This window comes from Monosiga brevicollis, genomic scaffold (genome assembly GCF_000002865.3).
Source record: "Monosiga brevicollis MX1 MONBRscaffold_2 genomic scaffold, whole genome shotgun sequence".
Taxonomy (NCBI): domain Eukaryota; class Choanoflagellata; order Craspedida; family Salpingoecidae; genus Monosiga; species Monosiga brevicollis.
In genome coordinates, this window is record NW_001865039.1 from 1968783 (window position 1) to 1994669 (window position 25887).

The 25887-nt window shown below is 54.7% G+C and overlaps 9 protein-coding genes across 9 annotated transcripts; 6 read left to right on the forward strand and 3 right to left on the reverse strand.

Annotated features, from left to right (window-relative positions):
* Nucleotides 1-1721: 1721 nt before the first annotated feature.
* On the forward strand, nt 1722-4897 carry MONBRDRAFT_35584 (uncharacterized protein; the record flags this gene model as incomplete). Its single annotated transcript, XM_001742233.1, has 12 exons — nt 1722-2056; nt 2161-2217; nt 2296-2376; nt 2456-2590; nt 2677-2763; nt 2872-2951; nt 3068-3203; nt 3343-3504; nt 3924-4007; nt 4226-4302; nt 4416-4589; nt 4663-4897. Exons 1-12 carry the CDS (start codon nt 1967-1969, stop codon nt 4895-4897), a joined length of 1398 nt encoding a protein of 465 aa, XP_001742285.1. The 5' UTR covers nt 1722-1966.
* Nucleotides 4898-5642: 745 nt separating this feature from the next.
* MONBRDRAFT_5151 (uncharacterized protein) lies at nt 5643-6927 on the forward strand (the record flags this gene model as incomplete). Its single annotated transcript, XM_001742234.1, has 2 exons — nt 5643-5759; nt 5845-6927. 2 exons carry the CDS (start codon nt 5643-5645, stop codon nt 6925-6927), a joined length of 1200 nt encoding a protein of 399 aa, XP_001742286.1.
* Nucleotides 6928-7230: 303 nt separating this feature from the next.
* On the reverse strand, nt 7231-7764 carry MONBRDRAFT_13894 (uncharacterized protein; the record flags this gene model as incomplete). The annotated part of the gene is made up of 1 exon (XM_001742684.1): nt 7231-7764. One exon carries the CDS (start codon nt 7762-7764, stop codon nt 7231-7233), a length of 534 nt encoding a protein of 177 aa, XP_001742736.1.
* Nucleotides 7765-10088: 2324 nt separating this feature from the next.
* MONBRDRAFT_22269 (uncharacterized protein) lies at nt 10089-11575 on the reverse strand (the record flags this gene model as incomplete). Its single annotated transcript, XM_001742685.1, has 7 exons — nt 10089-10196; nt 10299-10373; nt 10535-10616; nt 10720-10858; nt 10958-11238; nt 11314-11399; nt 11489-11575. 7 exons carry the CDS (start codon nt 11573-11575, stop codon nt 10089-10091), a joined length of 858 nt encoding a protein of 285 aa, XP_001742737.1.
* A 382-nt stretch (nt 11576-11957) lies between these two features.
* On the reverse strand, nt 11958-16522 carry MONBRDRAFT_5154 (uncharacterized protein; the record flags this gene model as incomplete). Its single annotated transcript, XM_001742686.1, has 4 exons — nt 11958-12629; nt 12848-12936; nt 13343-14953; nt 15082-16522. The coding sequence occupies 4 exons, from the start codon at nt 16520-16522 to the stop codon at nt 11958-11960; spliced, it is 3813 nt and encodes a 1270-aa protein (XP_001742738.1).
* A 122-nt stretch (nt 16523-16644) lies between these two features.
* MONBRDRAFT_5155 (uncharacterized protein) lies at nt 16645-17893 on the forward strand (the record flags this gene model as incomplete). The annotated part of the gene is made up of 2 exons (XM_001742235.1): nt 16645-17229; nt 17285-17893. The coding sequence occupies 2 exons, from the start codon at nt 16645-16647 to the stop codon at nt 17891-17893; spliced, it is 1194 nt and encodes a 397-aa protein (XP_001742287.1).
* A 601-nt stretch (nt 17894-18494) lies between these two features.
* Nucleotides 18495-21221, forward strand: MONBRDRAFT_35585 (uncharacterized protein). Its single transcript, XM_001742236.1, has 11 exons — nt 18495-18648; nt 18728-18787; nt 18854-18974; nt 19104-19193; nt 19345-19542; nt 19653-19690; nt 19986-20316; nt 20405-20489; nt 20562-20658; nt 20792-20878; nt 20998-21221. Exons 1-11 carry the CDS (start codon nt 18583-18585, stop codon nt 21139-21141), a joined length of 1317 nt encoding a protein of 438 aa, XP_001742288.1. The 5' UTR covers nt 18495-18582; the 3' UTR covers nt 21142-21221.
* A 237-nt stretch (nt 21222-21458) lies between these two features.
* MONBRDRAFT_13539 (uncharacterized protein) lies at nt 21459-23074 on the forward strand (the record flags this gene model as incomplete). The annotated part of the gene is made up of 5 exons (XM_001742237.1): nt 21459-21833; nt 21934-22029; nt 22140-22297; nt 22399-22521; nt 22711-23074. The coding sequence occupies 5 exons, from the start codon at nt 21459-21461 to the stop codon at nt 23072-23074; spliced, it is 1116 nt and encodes a 371-aa protein (XP_001742289.1).
* Nucleotides 23075-23347: 273 nt separating this feature from the next.
* Nucleotides 23348-25745, forward strand: MONBRDRAFT_22273 (uncharacterized protein; the record flags this gene model as incomplete). Its single annotated transcript, XM_001742238.1, has 12 exons — nt 23348-23431; nt 23508-23607; nt 23647-23735; nt 23844-24000; nt 24080-24173; nt 24279-24312; nt 24397-24558; nt 24657-24797; nt 24920-24989; nt 25064-25178; nt 25267-25376; nt 25504-25745. The coding sequence occupies 12 exons, from the start codon at nt 23348-23350 to the stop codon at nt 25743-25745; spliced, it is 1398 nt and encodes a 465-aa protein (XP_001742290.1).
* Nucleotides 25746-25887: the final 142 nt, after the last annotated feature.

A 25887-nucleotide genomic window follows, 5' to 3' on the forward strand; every position in this document is an offset into this window, starting at 1 on the left:
CACTAACAATTGAGGTGACGGAAAGCTTCCAAGAAACTACTACATGTAAATGTACATATGAGCATATGAACACCAACGGGTATTTTGCCCCAAACGTCAACGCCCCGAGTTTGGCGAGGTCAGGCTTGACTGCCTTCAGCTTGAGAATGTGAACACCACAATCCAAAGCACTCGACTTTATCACAATGGTAGGTAGCCTGTCGCATCGTCCAACTTGCAAGTCGCTCTCGCCCCAAAAGCCAATGAAGCCAAACCCCTGGAGGTGGCCCCCTCTGCGCTGGCACTTGAAAGAGGAAAGAATGAAGCTCGATACATTATTATAATATAATCCAGCCCTGCTGGCAATGCCCAAGTCGCGTTCTGGTTCCAGCCTGTAGATGCAGATAACCTTCAAAATCCGATCAGAAAGCGGACCACGACTTTTCGTGGCCGCAACGGAGCCGGGTACATTGAAGATGCAACACAATTTTAAACATCAATGACCACCATGACGATACGCTGGCGGCGTCATTGAAGCCACGTAACCGTATTGAAGCGCGCCTACTTTGAATTCGATCCCAACAGAGCCCTCTCGGAACAGCCACCTGCCTAGCAAAACGCATTTGTCCCTTGAGCTGGGAAGATGTCGCTGGGGATGTCTCTTTTCTGAGCTGTTCCTGAACTTGTGGGGTTGCAGGTCGCATCAATTGTCAAGCTCCGCCAAACTCCTGCAGGGCTCTTTGTGCTGACAGAGCACACACAAGGTATCATAATCTTGCGTCCCGCCCGCCTTTGTGTGCCAGTCTGCCTCACGCGTGAGCGTAGGGGCATTCCTTGGCAGATTGGCGATGCTGCAGTGACGCACGCATACTCAGAAGGCCTCAGCTGGCACGTCTCGCGGAGGGTGGGCTCCAAGTTCTCATGGCGGGTCTGACTCATCACTCCACTCTGCAGCTCACGAGCTCAGTCAGCCCAAGAGGAAGCGTGTCCACCAACTCATTTCTGTTGATGCAGCACGATGACACGCATTCATGATCAGGTCCAGGCAATCTCAAGACGCAGCCAGCCTAATGCCATGGGGTCAGGGGCCGTCGACTCACCTTCTTCTCGAACCTTTTTGCCGCTCTGTGGACCACCCTTGCCGTGAAAAACCTCGTTGGTGGGCTTGGCGTGCGCCATGGGTGCAGCCGGTGCCACAGAGGGCGCCTCGTCTTCGGAAGTAGAGCTTCGCGAAGCACACGACCTGTGCCCCACAGTCAAGCCCAGTCGGTCAGATCAGAGGTGAGTCAGCAGCATCAGGGCCCGCCATCCGAGTTGACTCCCGATCCGCTCACCCGCGCTTGCCGGATCGGCGAGGCGTGGCTTGTGATCCTAGCTCCATCCCGACCAGACAGGTACCGCCAAACTGCAGGCACTCTAAACTGCTAGACACATGTAGTCCTGCAAAAATACCCTGGCCTCACGCTTGGAAGAGCGGTACCTCAGGCACATGCAACCATCCGCCCCTGTGAGGCGGTCAGCCCATGTGAACAGAAGCCCAACCCGACCAAAAAAAATGCTTTCGAGAAGAAAAGAGAGAGAGAGAGAGAGTTTGAGAGAGAGTTTGAGAGAGATATTTTTGAGAGAGAGATTTTTTTTTAGAGAGAGAGTTTGAGAGTGAGACTTTTGTTTTGAGAGAGAGATTTTTGAGAGAGAGATTTTTTTTTAGAAGTTTGAGAGTGAGACTTTTGTTTTGAGAGAGAGATTTTTGAGAGAGAGAGAGAGAGAGGGATGAAGGAAAGAATGATTTTCCTGTAGCAACAGGAATTATTCACTGTTTACTGACGCTGACGTTCAGCGGCAGTCGAGTCAAGAGGGAGCTCGCGGTTCTTGAGTGGCTCGCTGTGGGGACGGGTGGGGCTCCGCTGGCGCCTGCTGGGGCTCGCGAGGAGACGGCTTGTGTGCTGGGTCGGCGTGCGTGAGGGCTGATGGAAGCACAGCCGACAAGATGAACGTCTATCACTTGGCGCGGTCCGTGTTGGACGAGCTGTGCGCGGCCACGGATGGTTTGAATGTGATGCTCGTCGATGAGGACACGGTGAGCAGCTCAAGGGCTTGCTTTCACTTTAGTGCACAATCCTGCCCCTTCCTTCTTGTACCGCCCATCCTTATCGCTTATTCATGCTATGCGGCGGGCCGCAGCTTCCTCTTGTTTCAATGGTCTATGGGTGGCGAACTAGGCAGCTGTCAGACAAGGAGGTGAGCTCTGGCCCCACCGCGCCCTCCCTGCCCTAGACCGCATGGAATGCTCTCAATCTTGTCCATCCTTTTTCCTAGGTGTTTAGCGTTGACAAGCTGGCCAGTTTGCGTGAACCAATGCCCGAAGTCAACGCCACTGTCTTTGTCCGAGCATCTCATGTGAGTCCTCCGAGACGTTGTTCGGAGGTTCGGGCACACGCCGCCGCACTCACTCAGTCGCTGTCGCCATGGGCGCCAGGGCAACATTTTGTCGCTGCAGCAAGAGCTGTCTCAGCCCAATTATCGTTCATATGCAATCTTCTTCACCAACGAGGTGGACGCTACCGACCTTGAACTGCTGGCCGAAGCCGACACCCGCGAACTCGTTGCTCAAGTACGTCGCCCAGGGGGTCGAAATACATCTGCCGTGGCCCTTCATGCTTGGGCAAAAGTCAAGGTCTCACTCATACACCTGTGCAGATCAAGGTGGTCAACCTTGACTATCTACCCATGGATACCAACCTCTTCTCGTTGGAGACCCTGGGGGCCTTTAACCACCCCGAGCAGGTTGGCCCATCTTCATTCAGCTCGGTCCGGGCGCTGGCTGCCCTCTTATCCCGAGTGCCGACTTTGATCCCTTGATCTCACATGGGATGCGCTGCCCCGCTCGCCTAGCTAACGCGCAACATGCTGTCACGTTGTCGTGATGGTCTACTGAGCGTGATTCGTGGCCTCGGCCTTCATCCCACCCTTCGGTATTGAAGATCGCACAACACTTGGGGCATGGGCCAGACCCCACGCCAGTCGAAATGGTTTCGCCACACGTGGCGATGTAGCGGCTTACCCCGGCGTCCCTCCGCGCCATCGATAGGTACCAGGGCAACAGCGGGCAATGCCAACAGCTAGCCGAGGCGCTCAAGCCGCACCTTCTTCAAGCAACAGAGGGGGACACCATGCTGCTGCTACTCGACCGGCGCCAGGACCTGGTCACCCCTTCGATCCAGCAGGTGCTTGTTTTAGCTGCACAAACTCGTTTTCTCGGCTCTTTGTCTTGTCCTTCCGAGTTGTTTTTGTTTCCCCCTTGACTCCACCCTCGCCTCTTCTCTTTTTGTGTGTGCATGTTTTTTCTTTCTCGCGCGGCGATAGTGGACATATCAGGCCATGATGCACGAGTTGTACGGCCTTTCATGCGGCCGCCTGGATCTGACGCGAGCCCAGGCCGAGCTCAAAGAAGTTGAAGAGCCGGCCGTCATGACGAGCTTTGCCGACGAGTTTTTTGGCCGTGCTCGCTTTACCAAATTTCCTCAGGTTAGATCAGCACCCCATATGATATCGCAGCCTTGGCCTGCACGACGCCCTCACTGTGGTGGGACTTGCCATCCATGGGGATGTAGCTTCTCAAGCGGCTTCGCGAACTGTCGGCACAATACCGTCGCGTGCGTGACCTCAAGCAGCAAGGGCGTTCCGATGACTTGGCCATGATGAAGGTTTGTCCTGCCTGAAGCATTCTACTTTATCGTATCTGCCTTAATTTTGCACTCACGGGCATGTGTCCGATAGCAATTTTTGCAACATTACGCAGAGTACACGAAACTGTGCCGAACGATTGAGCTGGTGGGTGCTGTCTCATTCAAGTTCGCGGGCAAGCACTCCTGCCGCGTCGTATCACAACGTGCTAGCATACCGCACTTTGGAGCTATCTCATGCGGCCGTTGCCATGTTCATAGAACTACCTCTCGATCATGGAGCTCGAAAAAGTAGTGACAAAGCGCTTCTTTCGCACACCTGAGTCCAACTATTTTGATTTCCAGGTGCGGCAAAGGAACTGCCCGTCTTCGCCTAGCACTCTGCACCCGGTCTGATATCGGCTGCTTGCACTCAGCTGGAGAATTTTTTGAGTAGCAAGTCACTGAATCCTTTGCGCAAGGTACAGCCGTAGCTTCACCCTGCTAGTTTTAGATACCTCCCAGGCCTGTGCTAATCCTTCCTCCTCGCCATATCTGTTTCTGTTGTTGTTTGAATGTCGCAGTCACATGCACAGGAGCGGTTCGAGAAGATTCAGACAGCGCTGCGGGAGCGGCGCTACGAGCCACGCGACCTGCTTCGGTGAGTTTGCTGTCGGCTTTTTTTCTAGTTGTTTTGTTCATTCGAGGATTTGCACGACAGCGGGGTGATGTTTGGACTGGGATGTGCGCCTATTTTAAATTCTGGTGGTACAGCATTTTCATGCAGGTTGCAATCCGTTATCCGGACAAGGCGGGCTGCGCGGAATATGTGCGGCTCCAGGAGGCGTTCCTCAACGCTGGCCTCAGCCCATTGGATCTGCAGTGTGTGGACCGCGCTGCCGAGCTCTCTCGACCCAGCGCACCGGCCAGCTCCAAGGACTGGGAAAGGTCAGATTGCTTCGTGCCAAGCCTCTTTCTTTTCCCGACCTGTCCATCTGATTTTTTGTGGGCCCCTTCATAGCTACATCTTGCGGTCAACTTTTCCCAACGCGGACCCTGACGATGAAGAGGAAGATTCCCACACGCCACTACTGGCTGGCTTGTTGCAGGAGCTTGACAAGGGCTCACTCAATGAAAAGAAATATCCCTGGGTGCCCGGCCTCTTGGGACAAAAACGGTACGCGCAGATCCTGTTTTCACGACGTCCTTTGGCCCATCTCATGGCCCGCTTTGCGCACCTAGACCACGCCGTGTGATCGTTTTTTATGTTGGAGGTATCACATTTGAAGAGTCCAGCTTTGCCTATCGTTGCACCAAGCATCTGCACAGTGAGTCAACACCAGGGCAGGCTTGAAATGCTTGGTGGTGGTGAGGGTGCCCAACTTCATGTCTGCCGCTGACTTACTTGCCTTTGCTCGCCGCAGCTATGGATGTTCTTGTGGGTGGTACCTACCTCCACAACTTTGACTCTTTCTGTCATGAGCTCCAACTGAGCGCCTCGCCCTGAGCCCCGACACGGCCCGAGTATACCCCAAACCCCGCGTAGTTTCATAACCATAATTTTTTTCAGACGCATCCAAAACATCTTTTTCTTCTTGATTGGTGAAACGAAAGGAAACAAAAGGAAAAAACAAAAAACCAATTGCCAAATTTGTCATGATGGTTACGTAACAATAACAAGCCAAGGTACTCGTAAGAGATGTAAAGTCACTGTACGTAAAAGGAGGCGTCCAGAGATGCTCTTGCGTGACGGTGGACAGCTGCTGGTGCTGGAAGACCAAATTCTGGTATCTGAAGCATCTCGATCGGGCAATTTCTTCTCGTCACTCTCAGCTGCTTGAACGGTTTTTGATCGTGTTTGTCCTCTTCTCGACGGCTCGTCTGCGCAGCTACCTCCACTGCAAAAAAGGGAACCAGCTCCTCTTTGTTCGTTGTTGAGAAGGTCTCAGCAGGATTGCTTCTGGCCCTGCCTGCGACACCACGCGTGCGACGTGCCGCAGTATGGCGGACGATGATGATGCATGGCTGGTGGCGGGTACCATCATTATCCTTGCGCCTGATGCGACGACATGGGAAGGTGACGAAGATGACATCTATGGCGCAGGCATGGAACCGCGGGTAAGAACGTATTTGTTTGCAACCACGGCGAAACTTGACGCTGTTTTAACGAGCCTCGCCTCACATGTCATGGGATATCGCGTAGTGTCTGCGCAAGCAATTAGGCGACCAGAAATGCAAATACAAACGCTGGGGTTCGCGCTGTAACCGCTTCCAATGTCTGAGCAAGAACAAGCAAGCCCGGGCTCGAGTTCGCATGCGCCGCGAGGGTGGCTGTCAAGCAGCCGAGCTGGCCTCGGGTCTCCGCACCAAGTGGACGTCCGGCCGCCATTGCCCTGATCTTCAGAATTTCCAACCCAAGGACCGGCCTGCAAACAAAAGACAGCAAGCAGTGCTCTCGCAGCCAAAACCAAGTGGCCAGAAAAGCTCGCAGCCCGTTCTGTCGCTCACCAGTGCGATGTTTGGTGCCAAGCAGGGAACGCTACTTGAAGCTGAAGACGAGGCTCTACTAAAGTGGGTTCGAGACCAGCAATGCCTCCAACACTATGAGCCCAGGCTGTGTGAGTCCATGTCACCACAATCGCTTGACGGAGAAACCGGCGTCAAGCTCAATCGTCGCCGCTCGCGGCGAGCTGCTCGTCTCCAAGACCAGAGCACTATTGCGACACGGGTGGAACTGTACCTCGACACGATGCGAGTGGATTTTGAGCAAAAGTTGGCTGAGAAGGGGCACTGTAGCCCGATCATCAAGCGCACAGAGGTCCTGCAAGAGCGCATGTCGCAGCTGTGCCACGCTATAGCCAGGGCACCTGCCCGAAAGGTCATGGGGATCAAGGACTACAACCCCCAACTTCGCAAGTCGAAGCAAATCAAGTGGCTTCGTCGCAAGGGGGAGAATCGCTCCTCCACTGCCGATGCCGGACCGGCGGGCATTGTGCAGACCTATCATGGTACCGTGAGCGTTTGTGCCAGCTCGATCACCAAGGAAGGGCTCAAACTGCCCGGATCAAGCTCTCATGTGACCATGCGCAATGGCCAGTGTTATGGATCCGGCATTTACAGCGCAAAAGACTTGGGCATGCCTCTCACTTATGCGCGAGGTTCACAGGCGTCTGTGTTTTGCTGTGCGCTCTTTGCCGGCGAGAGATCAGTCAGCACACATGGCAACATCTATGTTAGTGTATCTGAACATGCCATCATTCCCATTTGGCAGGCCGTCTTGAAATGAGTGACCTGGCGCGTGGAGAAAAAATAGGTTTGGCAAGCGAAATTGAATGTATAATCGCGAGTGTGCCAAAGAAATATTCATCAGGGCATGGTCGCCAGAGTCGCCAGAGTCGGAAACAGGTAGAGAGGAAGTGAATGAGAACTAAATTCTACCACAATAACAATCTAGGGCGGCACGACAAGGAGCGACCGTACAACAACGGCAAAGAGCAATCTAAGAAAAACGCCATCAAGGCGAGCCACGTGGCGGGAGAGAAGACCTGGGTGGGCCCGACTCTGTTTGACGAAAAGGCTGCGTGGCCTCTCAAGTCGAGCAGGCTGGGACGGATGCTTGCTCAAAGGAGAGAAAAGCAGCGGTTTGGGGGGGAAGGGAGTATGTGTCTTCGACGCCAACAATGCGTCCTTCCAACTTGGGCAGCTGCATGCGGCTGTAGGACAGGGTATTGCCATTGAGCATCACAGTCTGGCCGCCGACACCCCCCGGGCCGGCTTGAAGCTCAAAGGCGGTCGCGCTTTGTTGAGCCAAGGCCGCGGGGAGCGTCACTTCGTGGCTGGCCGTGTCCAAGTTCAGTAATAGCAACGTGACGGTCGAGGGGGATGAGTTGAGGTTGGTGATGAGGTTTGAGCGCTGGTTGGTGCCACAGTGGGCATAAGCTCGGATTTGGCGGTTGTTCACGGATACGTTGAGCACGCTCGTGCCCATGGTTGCACCCCAGAGAATGCCAGCGTAGTAGTCGGGCAATGGTTCATACGTGGCGCAATCCAGCAGGCCATAGTCGATGCCAATGAAATCTTGACGGCAAAAGGCTGCATAACCGGCCTTGGCCTTTGAGCCCATCGCATCCAGGTACCTTAACAGAATTCGTACAAGAGGGGATTGGAAAGGGAAGCGGGGAGGCACACAAATGCAAGCAAAGGCAATCGCGTGCCATCAATCAACAAGGGAAGGAGGAAACCAAAGTCAGGAAAAGTGTGGCCAAGGACGTACCAGAACACATCGGCAAAGGTGGCCCAGCGCATGGAAGAGTGGTTGCAGCCTGGACTGCCACCATTATGGGGACCGATTTCCCCGGCGAAAGGCAGGAGAGTGGCATTGATGTTACGGATCGTGTGGTTCACCAATTGACCAATCTCACCCGTTTGATCCAACAAGTCGGCATCAAAGCTACTGTTGACGTCAACCTCAATATACCTGTGTTCGTGCAAAGCGTGTTGTTAACAGAAAACATGAAGGAACAATGAGAGTGGTACGGTAATCCAAGACGGAAGCGACGTAGCGTAGCACAAAGCAGCAGAGCAGCGTGGGGACCCAGCGGACGCGTACTCGTGATGCGTCACGCCAAACAAATCGACGCCAAGCTGGACGGCATCCATGGTAAAGTTGGCAAGAAACTCGATGATGGTGTCGGTGCCCTTGTGAAAGCCGTGGGGATCGGGACCTAAGATCTGAGGCAAAAGAGGGCAGTGAGCCGGGGCATGGTCGATATGCTGAAGCGCAGCAGGTAGGCACCCAGGTTTGCCAACCTTGGGCCGAGAATTTGGGCCATAGATGCGGTCGAGCATCTGCTGCATGATGAGAAAGTCAGCGGCTTCAGTGGCAGCCGAGAACTGTGTGTCCTGCTCATTGCCCAATTCAAAGCCATAAAAGTCAAAGCCTAGCTCCAGGCCACGTCGGATGAGAATTTCCGTGGCAGTTGGATCCCAGTGTCCATCTTGAGTGCGATAGTGAAGATTGATGCCAAAAATAAATTTGGTTCCAGCCGCCTCGCTAAAATGAAGTAGATCCTGATACATGGTATCATTGAGGCAGTACGGTGAGCCGTTGCAACTGAGGTTGCCCACCCCGTAGATGAGCTGGTCGTTGCCCGAGCCACCGAAGCGAAGAAAGCCGGGCATGGAGTTGGCGGCAAGGTAGTGCAGCTCTGGATCACTGAGGTTGCGATCAAAGAACTCGCGGTTGGTGGAGGAATCAATGGTCCAGGACTTGAACTCGGGCAGGGTGGTGGAGATGGGGGCGCGTGAGTCCAGTGTCAGGTTGGCGGATCCCACCGAAGCGATGCGGCCCGAAACGGCTCCCGGGTTAGCATAAGAGCCATCGTCCTCGCCCTTGAGATAGCAGGTGCCGTCCTTGGACTCAAACGTAAAAACCGCACATCCGAAGGTGGAATGACAAGACGCACAGCAGGCTGCAGCGTCCGGCACGGCCATGCGACTAAACGTCACATTGCTAGAACCCACCACGATGCCCTGCTCCAAGCTACACGACGGCGCCCCCACCACCGCCAAGGCACCAACACCAATTACCATCCACACCACCGCCAGCATTCTCCACCACCCCGATCGAGCAATCAGATTTCCCTTCATCATCATCGTCGTCGCCGTCTTCATCATCATCATTACAGCCACAGCCCAGTGCACAGACACTGCCACTGCCACTCCCGATGTTCAAAATCCTTTAAAAAAAAAAAAAAAAATAAGCAAGAAAACATCAACATGGAAAACATCACAAACACACACACACACACACACACACAAAGAAGTGAGTGATCAAGGAAACAGCCAAAACACAAGATCTTATAACGTGTGTGTGTGTGTGTGTGTGTGTGTGTGTGTGTGTGTGTGTGTGTGTGTGTGTGTGTGTGTGTGTGTGTGTGTGTGTGTGTGTGTGTGCTTACAAAGTAGTGAGTGATCAAGGAAACAGCCAAAACACAAGATCTTATAACGTGTGTGTGTGTGTGTGTGTGTGTGTGTGTGTGTGTGTGTGTGTGTGTGTGTGTGTGTGTGTGTAAGTTTCTCTCGAGCTCGCTTCCTCTTCAATTCGAGACCGCGCTGGAAGCAAGAGCTGTGTGTGGAGGCAAAGCATGGGACAAGTAGATTTGGCAGACATGCAAGTGGGTCGTTGAAAAGGCGCGGTCAGGGATGGTCGGATTGGTCTTTTAAACATTCCAGTTGAAATTAACTTGTGGACAAGCATTTGCTTGTCTTTGATTGCGAGTTCGACTGGCGTTTCGATGGATCGCCGACTGGCCCATCGGATGAATTGCCGTCTTGTGGAATTTCTAAAAGCATGGCTGCCTCAGAGGCCTCAAGCGCCCTGGGGTACCAAGACGCCGAGGTTGGTTACAGGGCAGGAGAATAGGGACAAAGTGAGGAGAGCAGGCATCAGGGTCCCTGCCCTAGCTTCTGCGCAGAACTGGCAACGTACACATCAGCGTCGACGAGATGGGGCTGCTCAACAGCACGGAAGCTCATTGCATGACAGTGGGGAAGCTGCATCCAAAATGAAAGCACAGTCGGTTTTCCCAACACGTTAAGCTCGGTCGGCCAAACGCGCACAGCAGGAGGCCGATGCACCACAGGCACGAAACACACCCGCTCGTAGGCCACGCGTCGAAACTTGCAGCTCTGAATCGCGCGCCGCCAGCCTGCTGCCATCCTGGGCCCATTCTATCAGTTTAGCCAATCAGAAGGGACATGCTAGGAGTCAGATCTTAAAAAAAAGAAAAAAAAAGAAAAAAAAAGAACAAAAGAAAAAGAAAAAGGCAACGTCCCAACGACCCGTGCGCTCTTGGCCTGCCTTCAGCTTTGGTTTGCCGAAGCAATCGTACTTTGTTCTGCTTGCTCGAGTCGGGGTCGGTGAGGATCAAAAGACCGTTGGGTCGCAAAGCACGCCGCGCCTGTTGGATACATCTGCGCACAACCAACGGAGCAGAGATCAGCGTCACGCGTTGCACGCCGGTCTTGCCGATCCTCCCGCCATGGCCATCTGCGTAAACCCAGCCATGGAACCAACTTGTAGCGCAGCCAAGGCGAGGGCATATAGCTCAACACGTAATGCATAACGACCACGTCAAAGCTGTGTGGGCAGAGCTCGGCCGCAGGTCCCTCTTGGCCCGAAGAAAAGCACTGCAAAAAGTCGGCCCGCAAGACCTCTAATTCGGCCAAATCGAGAAACGCGTCCACATATCAGCACGTCAAGGTGTTTTTTTTTTTTCCAAAAGGCAAAAGGGGGCATGCGTGCTCGAACTTACCGGGGGTGGCGGGAGCCAGATCTAGGGCCGTGACATCAAGGTCCTTGTGCACGCGCAGGGGGTTGAAGCAAGACCCCACATCAAGTACCCGAAAAGGTGCTGCAAATGAATGGTTCGGGTCCACCTTGGCTTGCTTGGTTGCGGGATGCTCGTCTGCTGTGGCTGGAGGTACACTCACAGCGACATCAGGGCCTGGATCTCGGTGCTGCAAGCGTCGTGCATCTTTGGCAAGACATTTGCTCAGCTCTTTTGTAAAGTAACGGGATATCTGCTGATAGCTCCTGTTTCGCGTCATGGATAACATGTGACTTAGCATTGCGGGCCAGGGCCCAGGTACGAGCAGTGCGGATACCCACCAAGCGACACGATCCACGTGGTCGGTTCGGTCATCGGCCGTCTTCCAGTGTGACTCTGCCAGCTCGTGCATGGCCGCTGCATATGCCTGACCACGGACAACAGGCATGCGGGCCATGAGCCGCATATTCTGTCGCAGACAAGACACCAACCTGATGGGCACGCCGCTCTGCTCACCTCCAGCGCTGCATGGTCCTCCAAGTGCCGGTCCCAGACCTGCTGAGCCACATCTGCCTCGGATGTTCGATCACTGCTGCCGAACATGTGTGAGGTGGGGAATGTAAGAGAACCGAACACTGCCCAACCAATATTCCTCCCAGCGACGCACCTCCCCTGGGTTTTATACGCCAGCCGCAATGCACGATGATGTGCCTGAATCCGCTGCACCAGCGCCTCTCGCCGTCCCGTCGCCATCGTGAAGTGTGTGCGTCGTGTGTGTGTGTGTGTGTTTGTGTGTGTGTGTGTGTGTGTGTGTGTGTGTTTGTGTGTGTGTGTGTGTGTGTGTGTTGCAGCGTCTCGCCTCAACGAATTTATCTGACATTTTGAAACTGACTACACACACTGTGAATGTGAAATAACAACAACAACAACAGTAACAACAACAACAGTAACAACCACAACAGTAAGAGCAAGCCTAAGAAGCAGGCTACACATTTGTTTCTGTGAGGTACCACAAGGCGCCATCCGATTGGCCGCCATCCGAGAGGTCCCCCCTCAGCTGGTCGTCATCCAGCTGGTCGTCATCTGAATGGTCGCCATTTGACTGGTTGTCATCTGGCTGGTATTGCTCGACCAGAGTCGAGCGGCGGAAAATGTTGGGCAACATACCACTGTGACGTGGGTTTTGCTTGGGCGGGGCGCCTTGCGCGGCTGCTTCGGCTTGAGGCTCAATTCTTAGATTGTTTTGGACGCGACGAGGCGCATCAACAAAGCAATGAGTAGTATCCTGGAAGACCTGTTGACTCTGACAACTGAACCAATCCATATTCGCCGACGCGGCTTGGTCCTCCTGATGGGCTGACGCGGCTTGATCTTCTTGACTGGCTGCCCTAACTTCCATGTCGAGGTTGCCTGGTAGCTCAACATATCGAGGCTGCCCGTGAATTGGGGCGCCTTGAACGGGGACGTGACGGGCCTGCGTACCAGCTGCTCCCGGCCTCTTTTCATTCGCCTCCCAGGCACCGTAAACGGGAGGTGGGTTTTGATCCGGCCTTCGTTGTCCAGCCACGTCGCCATTCCCGTTCTGATGACCGGGCAGTGCGTCGAGCTCGATCACATCTCGCCCCCGTCCGTCATCATCATCACCGTGACCATTTTCCTGTGCCACGGCAGACTGTATTCAGATCGGTGTTCAAATGCACAGGCACGAAGCAAGTATTGATCATCAGCAGCAACGCAACCTACCAAAGTGATCCGGCTCCCTCTTCTTGACTTCCAAAGAATCAAGCACAGGGCTACGGCAGAACTGGCCATACAAACGCCAATTTGTACACCAGCGGGCCAGTCCCACTCGAGCTGTTGCAGGAGAAAGCTCACCAAAACGGAGACTGGGGCATGCCGATGGGCAGCCGTGTCCTTGAAGTAGACGTGCGGTAGAATCCTGTGGTGGTACCACAGCGTCGTCGCTGCCAGCAAAGCTGGACCGCCGAGCGTCAAACAGTCCCCAAGCACGGACCGCCCAGTGCATCTAATAAATTTGAAATGACACAAGCCAAAATCAAACAAACAAGCCTTGATTCCTCCATTTGTCTCATGATTTCGCACAATCTGGTCGTCACCGAAAGCGACCTTGGCGTGCACTTGAGATGGAATACTTACACTCGGCCCCTGCTACTACCAAAGGCATCTGGATGACTGAGGTAAACTGTCAGCACGCTACCGACCAACACCCCTATGCCCGCAAGTCGTCGTAGCACAGGCAAGAATAGCACGCAGCACATTGGATGAAAAGACATGTGGACCCTCTTTGATCAAAAGCAAGATAGTCATTGCAAGCAGAACACGTTATGCCAATGAGAGAATCAAACGCACCAAATAAGACGCAGTTCAAAGTTGAGGTTTGATGCTGTAAGGACGAAACCAGAACGGTCATGGTGGCGACCAGCATGAGAGCCAAAGCCAGAGCACCGCAAGCCATACTGCTTGTGGAAGCCAAGGCAGCCAGACCGGTGCCACATAACAAGGCACTTGCAATTGACGCCATCAACGCAACATTTGACGCGCGTCGAGTGCGTTCCCAGCGTTGGACGTTGCCAACCATGCGAGAACCGACAGCAATAAACAACAAAAGGAGGCACGCCATTGCAACGTATGCTGGTGTTTGCGTCTCATGCATCGGTGCCGAAATAGAATCGGCGGTGCGGTTCAAGCCCTTCTCAGACTCAGACGAGTACAGCAGCATGGATCCATTGTAATTGCAGCCGGTGACCCACAGCAATCGGACGGCCTGAACAAGCGTGGGTAGCATGAGTTGTTTTGCTTGATTCCACGCGCGCGGAGTCAGCTCCATGCGCATTTCAGCGTGCCCGTGGTTCATCAGATCCACCTCGATTGCAACTTGACACACACCCGCTGCGCTTCGTGTCCGCGACATTCGTAAGACTCCAGTGAGTGAGTCATAGATGAGACTCAGGGTGCCTTGCAAGTGCGAATGCACGAAAGCCAGGATAAAATCTGATGCATGGCAAATGCGAGTACGCAAAACCCCCGTGGTGAAGTTGTAGCTTTCAAAGCGATCCACGGAATTACAAGTTTCAACAGCCGGCATCAAATCTTCGACGTTTGGGCCCATGCGAACCAGTAGCCTGGGGATCAAATCCACCATTTCGGCATTTTCTGCCAGTAGTCTTGCTCGAACCTTGGTCGCATTGTGATATGTGATGATGGTGGGGTAGCTGCCATTGGGAAAGTAATAGTGCTCACTCATCTCGCCACCACTGGTGTTGACGAAATTAAGCGAAAAGCTGAGGCCGGCGGACACATATGTTCGCGTGAGGACTTGGCCAGTTTTCGTTTCCTTCAGGGTAGCTGTCAACTCCACATCATCACCCAAAGAATGTCTAGGAAGCAATAAACCCGCAGCCAAAGGCTTCTGGATGACCGTCACATTATCAGCGGTTGACTTCTTATTGAAGAGCGTCTCTGCCTCAGCGGTGCTCTCGTTAATGCTGTTCAACCGGAACAATAGCTCAAGAGGATGCTTTGCGACGTCGTGACCTGATGCGCCGCTTTTAACAAGAATGCCATCTGTGCAAGTGCAATCGCTGGCAAGACCTGCCGCGCTCGTTGCTTGTGCGCAGCCATAGTACGCCACATCCTTTTCCAACACCAAATTCTCAAATCCAAAAGCTCGGCCTGAGCCAAGACTGGTGGGGGGAATCAACTCCGCACCACAAGGCGTTGTGCCCACGCTCACAACCAGCTCCGACAGTGGACTAGCGGCCGAATATGAAGCCAAAGATATGAGGAGAGCGTCTGTGATGGTGGTAAAGTTGTAGTCACGGTCTGGTGGCCCATCATTGAGGGAGATGCGGGGTGGCTCAGTGTCGACAATAACGCCGCTGGAGGTGGTCATGCTGGTAGCACCTGTCACGGACGTAACCTTGACGGTCCACGTCACATTGCTACCCTGTGGGACAGGATCTTCAAGAACGATGGAAAAGTTGGAGGAAGACGTGGCTACCTCAGTCCACGGCACAAGCACGCCAACGGTATTGTTAGCGTCAAGGCGAATCTGCATCGATGTGCCTGATGCTGGGCCAAAAAAGTACAAGCAAACGAGTATGGATCGGCCTGTGCCACTTCGTCGTCTGTGACCATGCCGTTCATCGTACATCCGGCGCTGCTCTCGTTATTGCACGTGTTGGCGGCGGAACCAATGCCATCAAGAAGCTGCACAATGCTTGGGGGTTGAACCTCGTATTTAAAAGTGCCCACAGTGAGGTGAACCGGGCTCACACGCGGATTGCTTCCCGATGCAACAATCGAGACGACATTGCTGCTGTTGCTATCCCATGCCACCTTGGCCGGCACGGCCACAGTCACGGCCAGATCGAAGACGTCTGCACACGCCGGAAGCCCAGTGCATGTTGCATGGAAGCCACCGGGTGACCATTGGCCAGGCGGACAAGGTTCACAGCGCATCGACACCACACGAGCCCCAGGCTCGAGGACCACTTTTGTGTGAGGTGGACAGAATGAATGAGCACGCAGGGCGGATGCTCCCACGTCCGACAACACGTCAATTGCATAAAACGCATTGTTTTGCAGCGTCGCACCGAGGACAGAGGTGAGCGCGCTGTTAGCGACGTCGCGGTCAGCCAGGACGTAGGCATCAATGTCATCCCCATTCGGCAAGACGCGCGTGATATTGTGCAAGATGGCATCAGGCACGTCTGCCTGAAAGAGCGCCACTACACTCGCACCGCCTGGGGTAGCACCCGGAAGCGAGGAGAGGGCAATAAACGAGGTGAGGGAGGCAGATGATGACCCATGCGCCAAGCACTGCAATGAGCTAGCGTCGAGGTCCAAGGCCATGGTCACCTGAACCACCACGCTGCCATTATTGGCGACGAGCAATAAGCGGCCAGGCGCCGTGGGCAGTGAAGTATTTCTGACACTGTCGGCCGCCAGGGCCACCACATAACCATCTCCTGTCGGCAACGCACAGGCACTGCTGACCACTGCACCACCCGTCGCCACGATGGTTTTGGGTTCTGTTGCAGGTCCTCCGTCTGCCAAGCTCCCGGCACCCGACCCGACCACACGCACCATGCCAGCTGCGTCAACAAGAAGCATGCCGCGGCCAGCACCGGCTGTGGGCACCACGAAGGCGGCACCACTGCTCCAGTCGCGCGCCCACTGCTGACGGCCCTCCATCAAATCATAGCACGACAAAGTCGCGTCGGTGCTCACTATGAGTTGACCAGTACTGCTCATTGCCAAAGCAACAGCCCTCTCGCTTGTCGTAAGGTTGAACACCCGCTTCGGTTGAGGCGAGCCATCCAGCAATGCGGTGGCTCTGAAAATTGAGACCGTCGAACGCGCTGGGTCGGCCAGCACCAGCATGTTGCTATCCCACGCAAAAAGGCTGCCATACTGTGCTTTGGGCACAAGTCCAGCTTGTTCGCCTTGGGGTGATACAATAACAAATGCTTCGCGGGTCTCTAGCACAAGCACGTCGGCGGACTCCGGGCCGCTCAGCAACCGCATGTATGCGTAGCTGCGATGTCACGGCTGTCTCGATCGAAAGTAATTATGCCATCAATCTGGATTACATGGGGCGTGACCACCGTATTGTGGTTCACGTAACCGACCCGTCTTACATCAAATCCATGCGCTGGAGTATAGCAGAGAGCAACACCGGTGTGGCGCTGGCCACGCAAGAGCAGGGGACGCCACACCTGTTCAGTGGTCACATTGAGTTGAACAATAGCATGCAGGCGTCCCGCTCTAGCCCGTTGGAAGTGCACGTGACGCCAGTTCTGGCGGACGGCCGAGTCTGTCCGTCAACCAAACGAGCACTGCATGGGGTTGATCTCACGGAACCGGCACAGAACACGTTGAAGCTAGCATGCCCTGCCACGGTGGCTTCAGCTGGGGTGCCTCATTGTGGCTTGACAGGTACCGCACAAGACCCCGAATCGGGGCTGCTGCGGCTCGAGTACAGCGTAGCCGCGTGTGCCGCATGCCATGAGGCGTGGCAGGCGCTGCCAGCCAACGCGAGTGCGGCCGCGAGTGAGGTGTGCCGCATCGTGGACGTTGACGGGGCTCAAAGAGGCCTTGGTCCTGGTGGTTTGGTGTACTGTGCGGTCCGGGCAATCAACGGCGCGGGTGCTCCATCGCCGACAATTTCAGCCGTATACGTCGTGGACACGACTGCACCTTCGGTGGCGCCCTTTGCTGCCCTTGACCTGGATGTGATCAGCCCGTACGGGGCCCCGCACGGCGTGGTTGGGCCGCTTGGTTTCTCAGTGCAGCTGTCTGCGCAAGTTCACGATGTCTCACCACTGGTGGGGGGGGCTCTGCGTGGGCCACTCGTGCAGTGATTGCGAGCTCGCCACGTGGGCTGAGGTTGCCCCGGACGCGACTGAGCTGTCGGTGGGGGCGGGTGTGCTCAACACGTCGGATGTTGCTAATGGCTGCGTGCGCGTGCGCTACACGGATGCTCATGGGCATGAGCTGCCAGCAGCGCAGCCCTTCACGGTAGATCGCACCGGTCCCACATTGGTAGGTGTGACGGTGACGCCAGATGGGATGGCGCGTTACACGCATCAACACACACTGTGTGGAAATTTGCAGACGGTGTGGGTGAGCTGGGCTAGCTCTGACCCCGAGTCGGGCGTGGTGGCAGTACGCATCTCCATCAATGGCACAGGTGTGGACCAGACGGTGAACCACGATGCGCTCCTGCCACCGGCGCGAATTACGATTCCACTGGTCGTAGAGGGCGAGCGCTACCGTCTCTCTGTGGCCACACAGAATGGCGTTGGTTTATGGTCGCACCAGGCCCTGCCTCTTTTTCGGCACACCACCGAGCCGACGGCAGCGTGCTCTGCCAACCTAGCCGCCGACACCCCATAGCACCTTGTTTTTGTGCGCCCATAATGACAGTTTTCGTGTGTGAAGCAAGTGCGTTGTGTCATCTTCTCGACAAATAATGTATGACAATTGTGAAATGATGACAATTGCGACATCGATCGTCTCAAAGCATGATGATGCAACTTTGATTTCATCTTGCACACATCCACAACATAGCGAGCTCTCTCGCTCCCTCAACTCTCTCTCTCTCAAACTCTCTCAAACTCTCTCTCTCTCTCTCTCAAACTCTCTCAACCAAACTCTCAAACTCTCTCAAACTCTCTCAAACTCTCTCTCTCTCAAACTCTCAAACTCTCTCTCTCTCAAACTCTCTCAAACTCTCTCTCTCCCAAGCTCTCTCTCTCCCAAGCTCTCTCTCTCAAGCTCTCTCAATCGATCTTCTCAATCTCTCAACCTCACAACTGATGACAGAAGACAGCATCACATTATCAAGTTTAGTGGGTGGCGAGCGTTCGCAGTGGGGGTGCTTGGCGTGTTGGAGGATGCTGGGTCCTCCAAGGGAAGCAGGGCGGGGCGGGAGCGGCGTGGGGGGTGTGCGGGAGAAAGAGCTCGGATGGACATTTTTGCTTTTGACTTTGTTGTTCAGACATCTCACCTCTACGACCTTGGGCACCCGCGCAGACCTTTTTTTTTTTGCTTTCGCGCAGCAGATAGGAGACGTCACAACCAACATGGGCAACTCATCATCGGCAGCTCATCCCGTCGCGGGCGGTGCCCTCAGCCATCCGGGCATTGAGGTCAGACCAGCTCTTGGCATGTGCCACTGGCCCAACTGTGGGATGGCGCTCATGCCGCCACCCGTGTTTCTTGTCGCAGGCCCGCTTCAATGACCTTGCCGAGGGCGAGTCCAACGTTCCTATCAACACCATCGCCAAGGTTGTCGGACCTCCTGCCACGTTGATCTCGACGCGCGCGTGCTCATGATGCTGTGCTCTAACTCAGGTGCTTTCAGCACCGCGCTGCGGCGATTTTGGCAAGATGCTCGTCAACGTCTTTCCTCTCACCCACGACGAGCCCGTCGTTGATCTGATCAAATATCGTCAGCTTGTCAACCACGTTCTTGGTCCGTATCCCGTTCACGCCAATCCTCGGCCTTCAACTCCATGGCCTCGTTTATTTCCATTTGAAGCTGCTGTCTGGTACCAATGATGCACTGATGCAAAACCAATGTTCACGCGTTGGCGCCATCTAGTACTGGCGCACGAGAATGCCGCTGTCCGCCGCTGTGAGATTATGTTGACCTGCCTCGGCTTCACGGGAGACAAGACTGTGGATCATGAAGGTTAGCTTGCCCTGCACCATGGCCCCTGCCTTTCGTTCCCTGGGCAAGCACACTCCATAGCCCAGCTTTGCCCTGACGGGTCGCATCGGTATGCACACCAAGCCACCGCGACTCATTTCACCACCATCACCGTGGGTGCTAATGGCCTCAGGTCTCGTCAAGCTGTTTACAGTGGCGTTATATCTGGCCATGGCAGCCAATGATGTGACGGTGGATGAGAGCGATGATTCGGCGCTGGAAGTTGCCTCGCGTGTCATCAAGGGCATGGCCCTCACCGTTATCGAGGGCACCAAAACCGATAACCTCACGCCGGCGGAAGCGGAATCCTTTATTGCCCATCACTTTCCCCGTACGTGTGCCTCTGGCGACTGGTGATCACCCACGCGCCAACACGGCCGCCGTACGTGGTGCGGTACAACGTAGCTCATTTGGCAGTGGACGCCTCTTGCTCGACTGCAGGTTGCTTCAACGGTGCCTTCAAGTGGATCGAGCTCCAAGTGAGTTTGACCTGGTTCATGCCCTTGGTGTGGCCTTCAATGACCTTGCTCGTGCTGATCACCATGCCTGCCGCTGAACTGCACACAGTTGGTGTCACCGACCCCGGAAGAGCCGTGGCCTTATGCCGTCGAAGCTCTTCTTCCCCGACTCGTGCGTTCACGTGCCTTTGAGCTGGTCCGCGCCGGGAATCAATGGCTGACTCAATGTGCTTCTCCTGATATAGGATAATCATCAAATCCCCCGTCACCGATTGGCGCCCTCGCATGCCTGGGCCCTCATGTCCCTCCTTCCCAGTATGTTCCTGCCACTGCCCATGCACCTGAGCAACAAAACCTGTATGCCTTCACGACCGTCGGGGCATTTTGTTTAGACATGTACTTGCAGAGTGCGTCGTGGCGTCTGCTATACTGCAGCAGCCATCACGGACAAAGCGTCAACCGCTTTCAGCACCACGCATATCAATACCGAGGCCCGTCTCTGCTCCTGATCCTTACCAAGGATGAGCACCTCTATACCGTGGCCGTGGATCAAGAATGGCGTGACGATCGCAGCGCAGCCTGGGGCGGCCCCGCCTGTCGCATTATCCGCCTTGAGCCCTCAGTCCACATCAGCCGTGACCACGCCGGTAGGATCCACCCCACGCACTAACCTCGCCTGTTTGACCATAGCCTTCACATTAAACCTTGTCTTGTACTCCCAACACGTTGCCACAGTTAAAGTATACTCAAACACCAAGACGCGGGGACAGGCTCACGGCTTTGGTTTTGGAGCTCGCCCTGATGAGGAGGAAGAGGCCACGTTAGTCTTTTGGTTGCCCCCATCCTGGCCTCATCAGAGGTCTTTTGACTCACAAGGATGACCTCTGTCCAGGCTATGGCTGAACGCAGACTTGAGCTCGGGATTCACCAAACTGCACCACGACCAGCCCATTGGCTTGCGCAGCTCATTTGAGGTGGCCAAGATTGAGGTATTTTTTTTTTTTTTTGTCTTTCTGGCCCTTGCCCTTGGTCCTAGATGGCGGAACTGGGTTTGCTCACACCCTACACGTGTTTTGCTTCTTGCCTTTTTTTCTGTTTGCTTACATGAAACAATGACCGTAGGTGTGGGGATGCGGTGGAGACATGGCCCTCTCTGCACAGGACCGTGAGCGAGCTCGGGATGAGCTCGTTGCTGCGCATCGCCGCAAGGTCTGTTCACAGCGTGTGTGCTTTTTGCGACTGTTGCTACTCCCCTGGTGCGACTGTTGCTACTCCCCTGGTGCGACTCATGAACCCTGATGCCCCATGCCTCGCCTCCTTTGATGCAGGCTCAGCGTCCCCAGGCTGCCGATTGGCATGATGGCGTTGACCGCACGATTTTGCACATGGGTGGTGCCCTGAAACTGGATGACCAAGTGACTATTGATCTCAAGACGGCCCGGGATGCGCCCCACGACCCTGCTCCACAATAAAGGAGCTTGTTGTGGCTGATTCGCTTTCTCCCTGGCTTCTTCTTATAAAACTTCATTTGCTTGCGGATTGATTTTTGATCAACAATCATCTCATTCATTAGCCCAGACCAACAAGGGCCTCAAACATGAAAAGATCCAAGAACTACAGTGCATCGACATGTTCACATCGGTAGCACATGCACATCCGTAGGTACTGTAGTAGTCACTCCCACACCCACACCGATCGAATTGTTTTTGGTGTTTTTGGTGTTTTTTGTTTTTTTGTTTTTTGTTTTATTTTATTTTTTTCCTTATCTTCTTTTTGGTAGACACAAGACATGGGGCAGTGGAGGCCAATCGTACTGGCGCTGGCCGTACTGGCTTGGAGCGGCGTCGTGGTGGCAGGGTGTCCATGCGAAGATGCTTCTTTGTGTCAGCCCTTGAAGCTGGGGCCTCGGAAGGAAGTGTTTGGGTTCGGTTCGAGCCAGGCGGCTTGGACCGAGTATCGACTGGATGTGCTCACCACCATCGCTTGGAACACAAACAAGACGCTCCTGTGCGAGGCCCATCGCGCAAATGTGCGGGTGGTAGCCAAGGCCATCAACGTGAATGAAACGGTGTTTTCCGATGCTGCTACTCAAGCTGCATGGATCGATGCCACCGTGGCCATGATCACCGAAAACTACCTCGATGGCCTGAATTTTGACTACGAGGTTTGCGGCAAATGGCTGTGCCGGTCATGTTGTTTGCTGTCCCTGAACTTGCTCGGATGGGCTCACAACTGCTGGTGCCATCAATCTTCCTCCATGCTAGAGCCCCATCAACTTGAGCTCTCCCCAGCGAGCCCAGTATGTGGCGCTGGTAAATAATGCCGCTCGCGCCATCAAGAAGATTAATCCATTTGCCCAGGTCGGCTGGATGGTGCTTGCAACCTCGGATATGCTTCGCGACCATGCTCGCAGTCCGATCGCCTCCGACCCATATTGACTTTCGATGCATACACGCTGCTGTGCTGCCAGATTTCCGTGGATGTGGCTTGGGGGCCCTATGACGTCGATGGACGCAACTACGACTACGTGGGCCTGGCAGCGGCTGCAGACTTGCTTTTCATCATGGCCTATGACACTCGCTCTCAGATTTACGGCCCCTGCCTGGCTTCGGCCAATACACCCCTTGGGTTGGTTCCTGCTTTCAGTGCACTTGCCTGCTTGGGAGAAAAGTTGCTCGCCACTGGGTTGTGCTGGTCCAAAATCAGCTCATCGCTGACTCTTGCTGTAGGACGGCGGAGCGCGGCGTGCAGGAATACCTGGCGCTTGGCATCCCAGCCAGCAAGCTGGTGCTGGGGTTGCCGTGGTATGGCTACGATTATCCCTGTGTGCCCAACACGCAACTCAATGACACGTTCGTAGATGCTGCGCGCCACCCTTGCCCCCCTGGTCGAAGTGTGATGCAGCCGGTTCAACGCCCGCGTCGCCGCAGCAGACAATGCGAGCAGTCGAGCGAATGGCATGGGATTTGCCGCATCTGTACGCGCCCGCACCTCACCAGACACGACCGTTTGTCCTTTAATGTGTTGCCCCACGCCCACAGATACTGCCCGATTGCGGCGGTGCCCTTTCAGGGGGCACCATGCAGTGATGCGGCCGGTCGCGAGTACGACTGGACCGTATTTCAAAGACTCTTTCGCAATGCGTCGGTTGAACAGACGACCGTGCGCCAAGATGCCCTACTTGTTTCCAAAACCTTCAACTATGTGAGCGACGATGGGCTGGTGCACCAGGTCTGGTTTGACGACCAAGCAACGCTCGCCCCCAAGTTTCAGCTGGCGCGTCAGTACGACCTCCTCGGCACCGGCGTCTGGAACATTGATTGTCTCTACGATCCCAGCGCCCCTGCATCGCAAGCCGGACAGGTCGCTGCCATGTGGGAGGCCATGGCCGTCTTTCAACACTAGTCTCATCTATCAATCCACCATCCGAATGTTCATTGACACGCCTGTGGGCTGTTACACACACACACACACACACACACACACACACACACACACACACACACACACACACACACACACACACACACACACATTGTCCGCAGTTTCACAGTTTTCATGCCGAAATGTCAGATTTTCCTTGTGTGTTTGTTGACATAATGCCCCAGAGACAGACTGTGGGCGGTTTTCAAGTGAGATCCAAGAGGAGCGAGGATGGCAGCTTGGAGAATGGAGGTCATGGGCCTGGCCATGACCATGATGATGGCTGGCTGGTTGGCTGTGGGTGTGGTGGCTGTGCAGGATGGGAAGGTGATTGAACAGGTGTGTTGTTGCACATGATCCCTTCTTGATGGCCGCGATCGCGCGGAGGCACCTTTCATCGGATGCTTGAGCCTAGGTCCACCTGTCCTACACCAACACGAGCTCGGCCAAAGTTGTGGAATGGGTGGCCCCGACAAACAGTTGTCAGCTCTGCTACAACATCAGCAACAAGCCAAGTGAGTGTAATTCAGTTTCCCCAATGTGGTCCTTTACAGAAATCGGCTCCACCTACAGCGCTGTGATGGATCAGCTGCCCTTGAATGGCACCGTGTCCTACACCATCACGTGTGGCAACGACACTCGCGTAGGTGCTGCGATATTCTGGCCCTGGCACTCTCCCGCACGGTGTCCCTTCACACAACAACAGTTACCTGATGCTCGTCCCCGTACACCCCCAACCCCATGATGGTAGGTGTTTGATTTTATCAACGAACCCCAACACGACAATGGCAGCCGAATCGTCTTCCTGGCCGACTTTGGTCTGGATAACGATGTCTCAATGGAGACGCTATTGCAACTCGCTGCAGCCGATGCTGTGGATGCCTTGATTCTGGGTGGTGACTTTGCATGTACGTCATGCCCATCCACTGCCTGCTCGCTGCTGGACAAGCAGTCGGCTCAACCTGCCTGCTCATGAGAGATGCATAGATGATTTCAAGGACAATCATTCGGCTGTGGGAAACGCATTCATGAACACGCTCGAGCCGTTTGTGTCTCGCAAGCCTTTTATGCCTGCCCCAGGGTAGGCCCCTTCCTCGTTTTGATCCACCCCCAGCCAGTATGGCGGACCACATTACATGGCGATTCAGCCGGCTGTCTCACTTCATTCTCTGCCTCACTTTGATAGAAACCATGAAGCACATGATGGAAGCTTTCAGCAGGTGGGATATAATGTCCCTTAGGTTGGCCACGGCCAACACTTGGCACAATCCTCACTGCGTTGTTCGGTACCTGACACCCATCAGTACACGCGGCGTTTCGAGGGCGTGGCCCGCAACATTGGCAAGCACTCCCATAGCAACTCAAACTTCTACTATTCGTACGATGTTGGACTGATTCATTTCATCGCCATCGACACCGAGGTGGGTCAATTGGTTGGCTTTTTTGAGAAACTCGATATGAAGCAGGTAACGGCAGGAATTCGGCTTGGCTTGGGGGCGAAGTGATGAAACCCTATTCACATCACCTGCCTACACCTTGGGGCACGGACCATGGCGAGCTGCAGGTCTACGAGTGGTACAATGAGACGCAGGCGTCAATTTATCCCTTTCAGCCTGAGGAACAGCTGCAATGGCTTGAAGCTGATCTTCAACGAGCGACTGCCAACCGCGATGTGGTTCCCTGGATCATCATGTACGGGCACAAGGTATGCAGGCCGAATGATCTCGTCAAAAGCCACTTCTGCCCACAGAGACCATTCTTTTGAACGCTTGAATACAAGAAGGTGGTTACCTGCATGTCCTGATGTTGGCCTTGACCTGAGGCTAGGGCTGGCACATGGACTATCAACCCGACAAGCATAACGACCTCAAACCGCAACTCGTGACCAACTTTACCGGTATGCCTATGGCCTCCCCTTCTTTGATTATCACCATTATTCATCCTCACTCCATGTTTCCCGCGAGAGGACAGGCTTTACACGACTGGCGGAGCAGTATCAAGTGGATCTCATGTTGTGTGGGCATCTGCACATTTACCAGCGCTTTTTTCCTCTCCTCGGCCCCGCCGTGCACGCTCCTTACCAACCGTAGGTTGCCGCTCGCCTTCACCGAAGTGAAACTTGGTCAACTAAGCACCTCCGATCTGCTGTTACGTCCGTGCCTTCTTGCCCCTAGGCCTCAGGAGGTGGAGCGCGATTGCGTTGATGGTAACATTTATCGCAATTGCCGCCACATGACAACCATCGTTGCCGGCTCTCCAGGCGATCAAGAGCTATCTGTAGAGGGTGGGTCATCGTCGCTGTACTTGCTTGCGCGAGAGATAGTCCTTGCTTCTTCCATGTTAACAACGCATCCTCGCCGATCGGCTGTCCCGACACTGCTATTGTCTCATACATGGATGCGCGGTGCTAGGCATGTGCGTGGGTGAGGACGTGGTGGCCCCCAACATTGTGGGCACGATGGCCCGCTGCAGTGCCAACTATGGCTTTGGCGTTTTGAACGCGGTCAACCACACACATCTGCAGTGGCGGTGGCAGGAGACTGGTCCGCGATCCCCATTGATGGAGCACTTGCCAACCTTGCCACACAGCCCTGAGGTGGACGAGATATGGCTGGTGCAGGACGCGCGCACAGCCTCAGGACGCCGGGCTTGACTGTCACGACGGTCACAGCAGTGACTACACTTCATCTTGACATGAGGTTGATGATGGACCCTGTCCTGTCTGTTTGTCTCTGCTTCCCGCTAGGACGATGGCCAGTTGAGAATCGGAAACACAGTCTCAATGTCACTGGTAT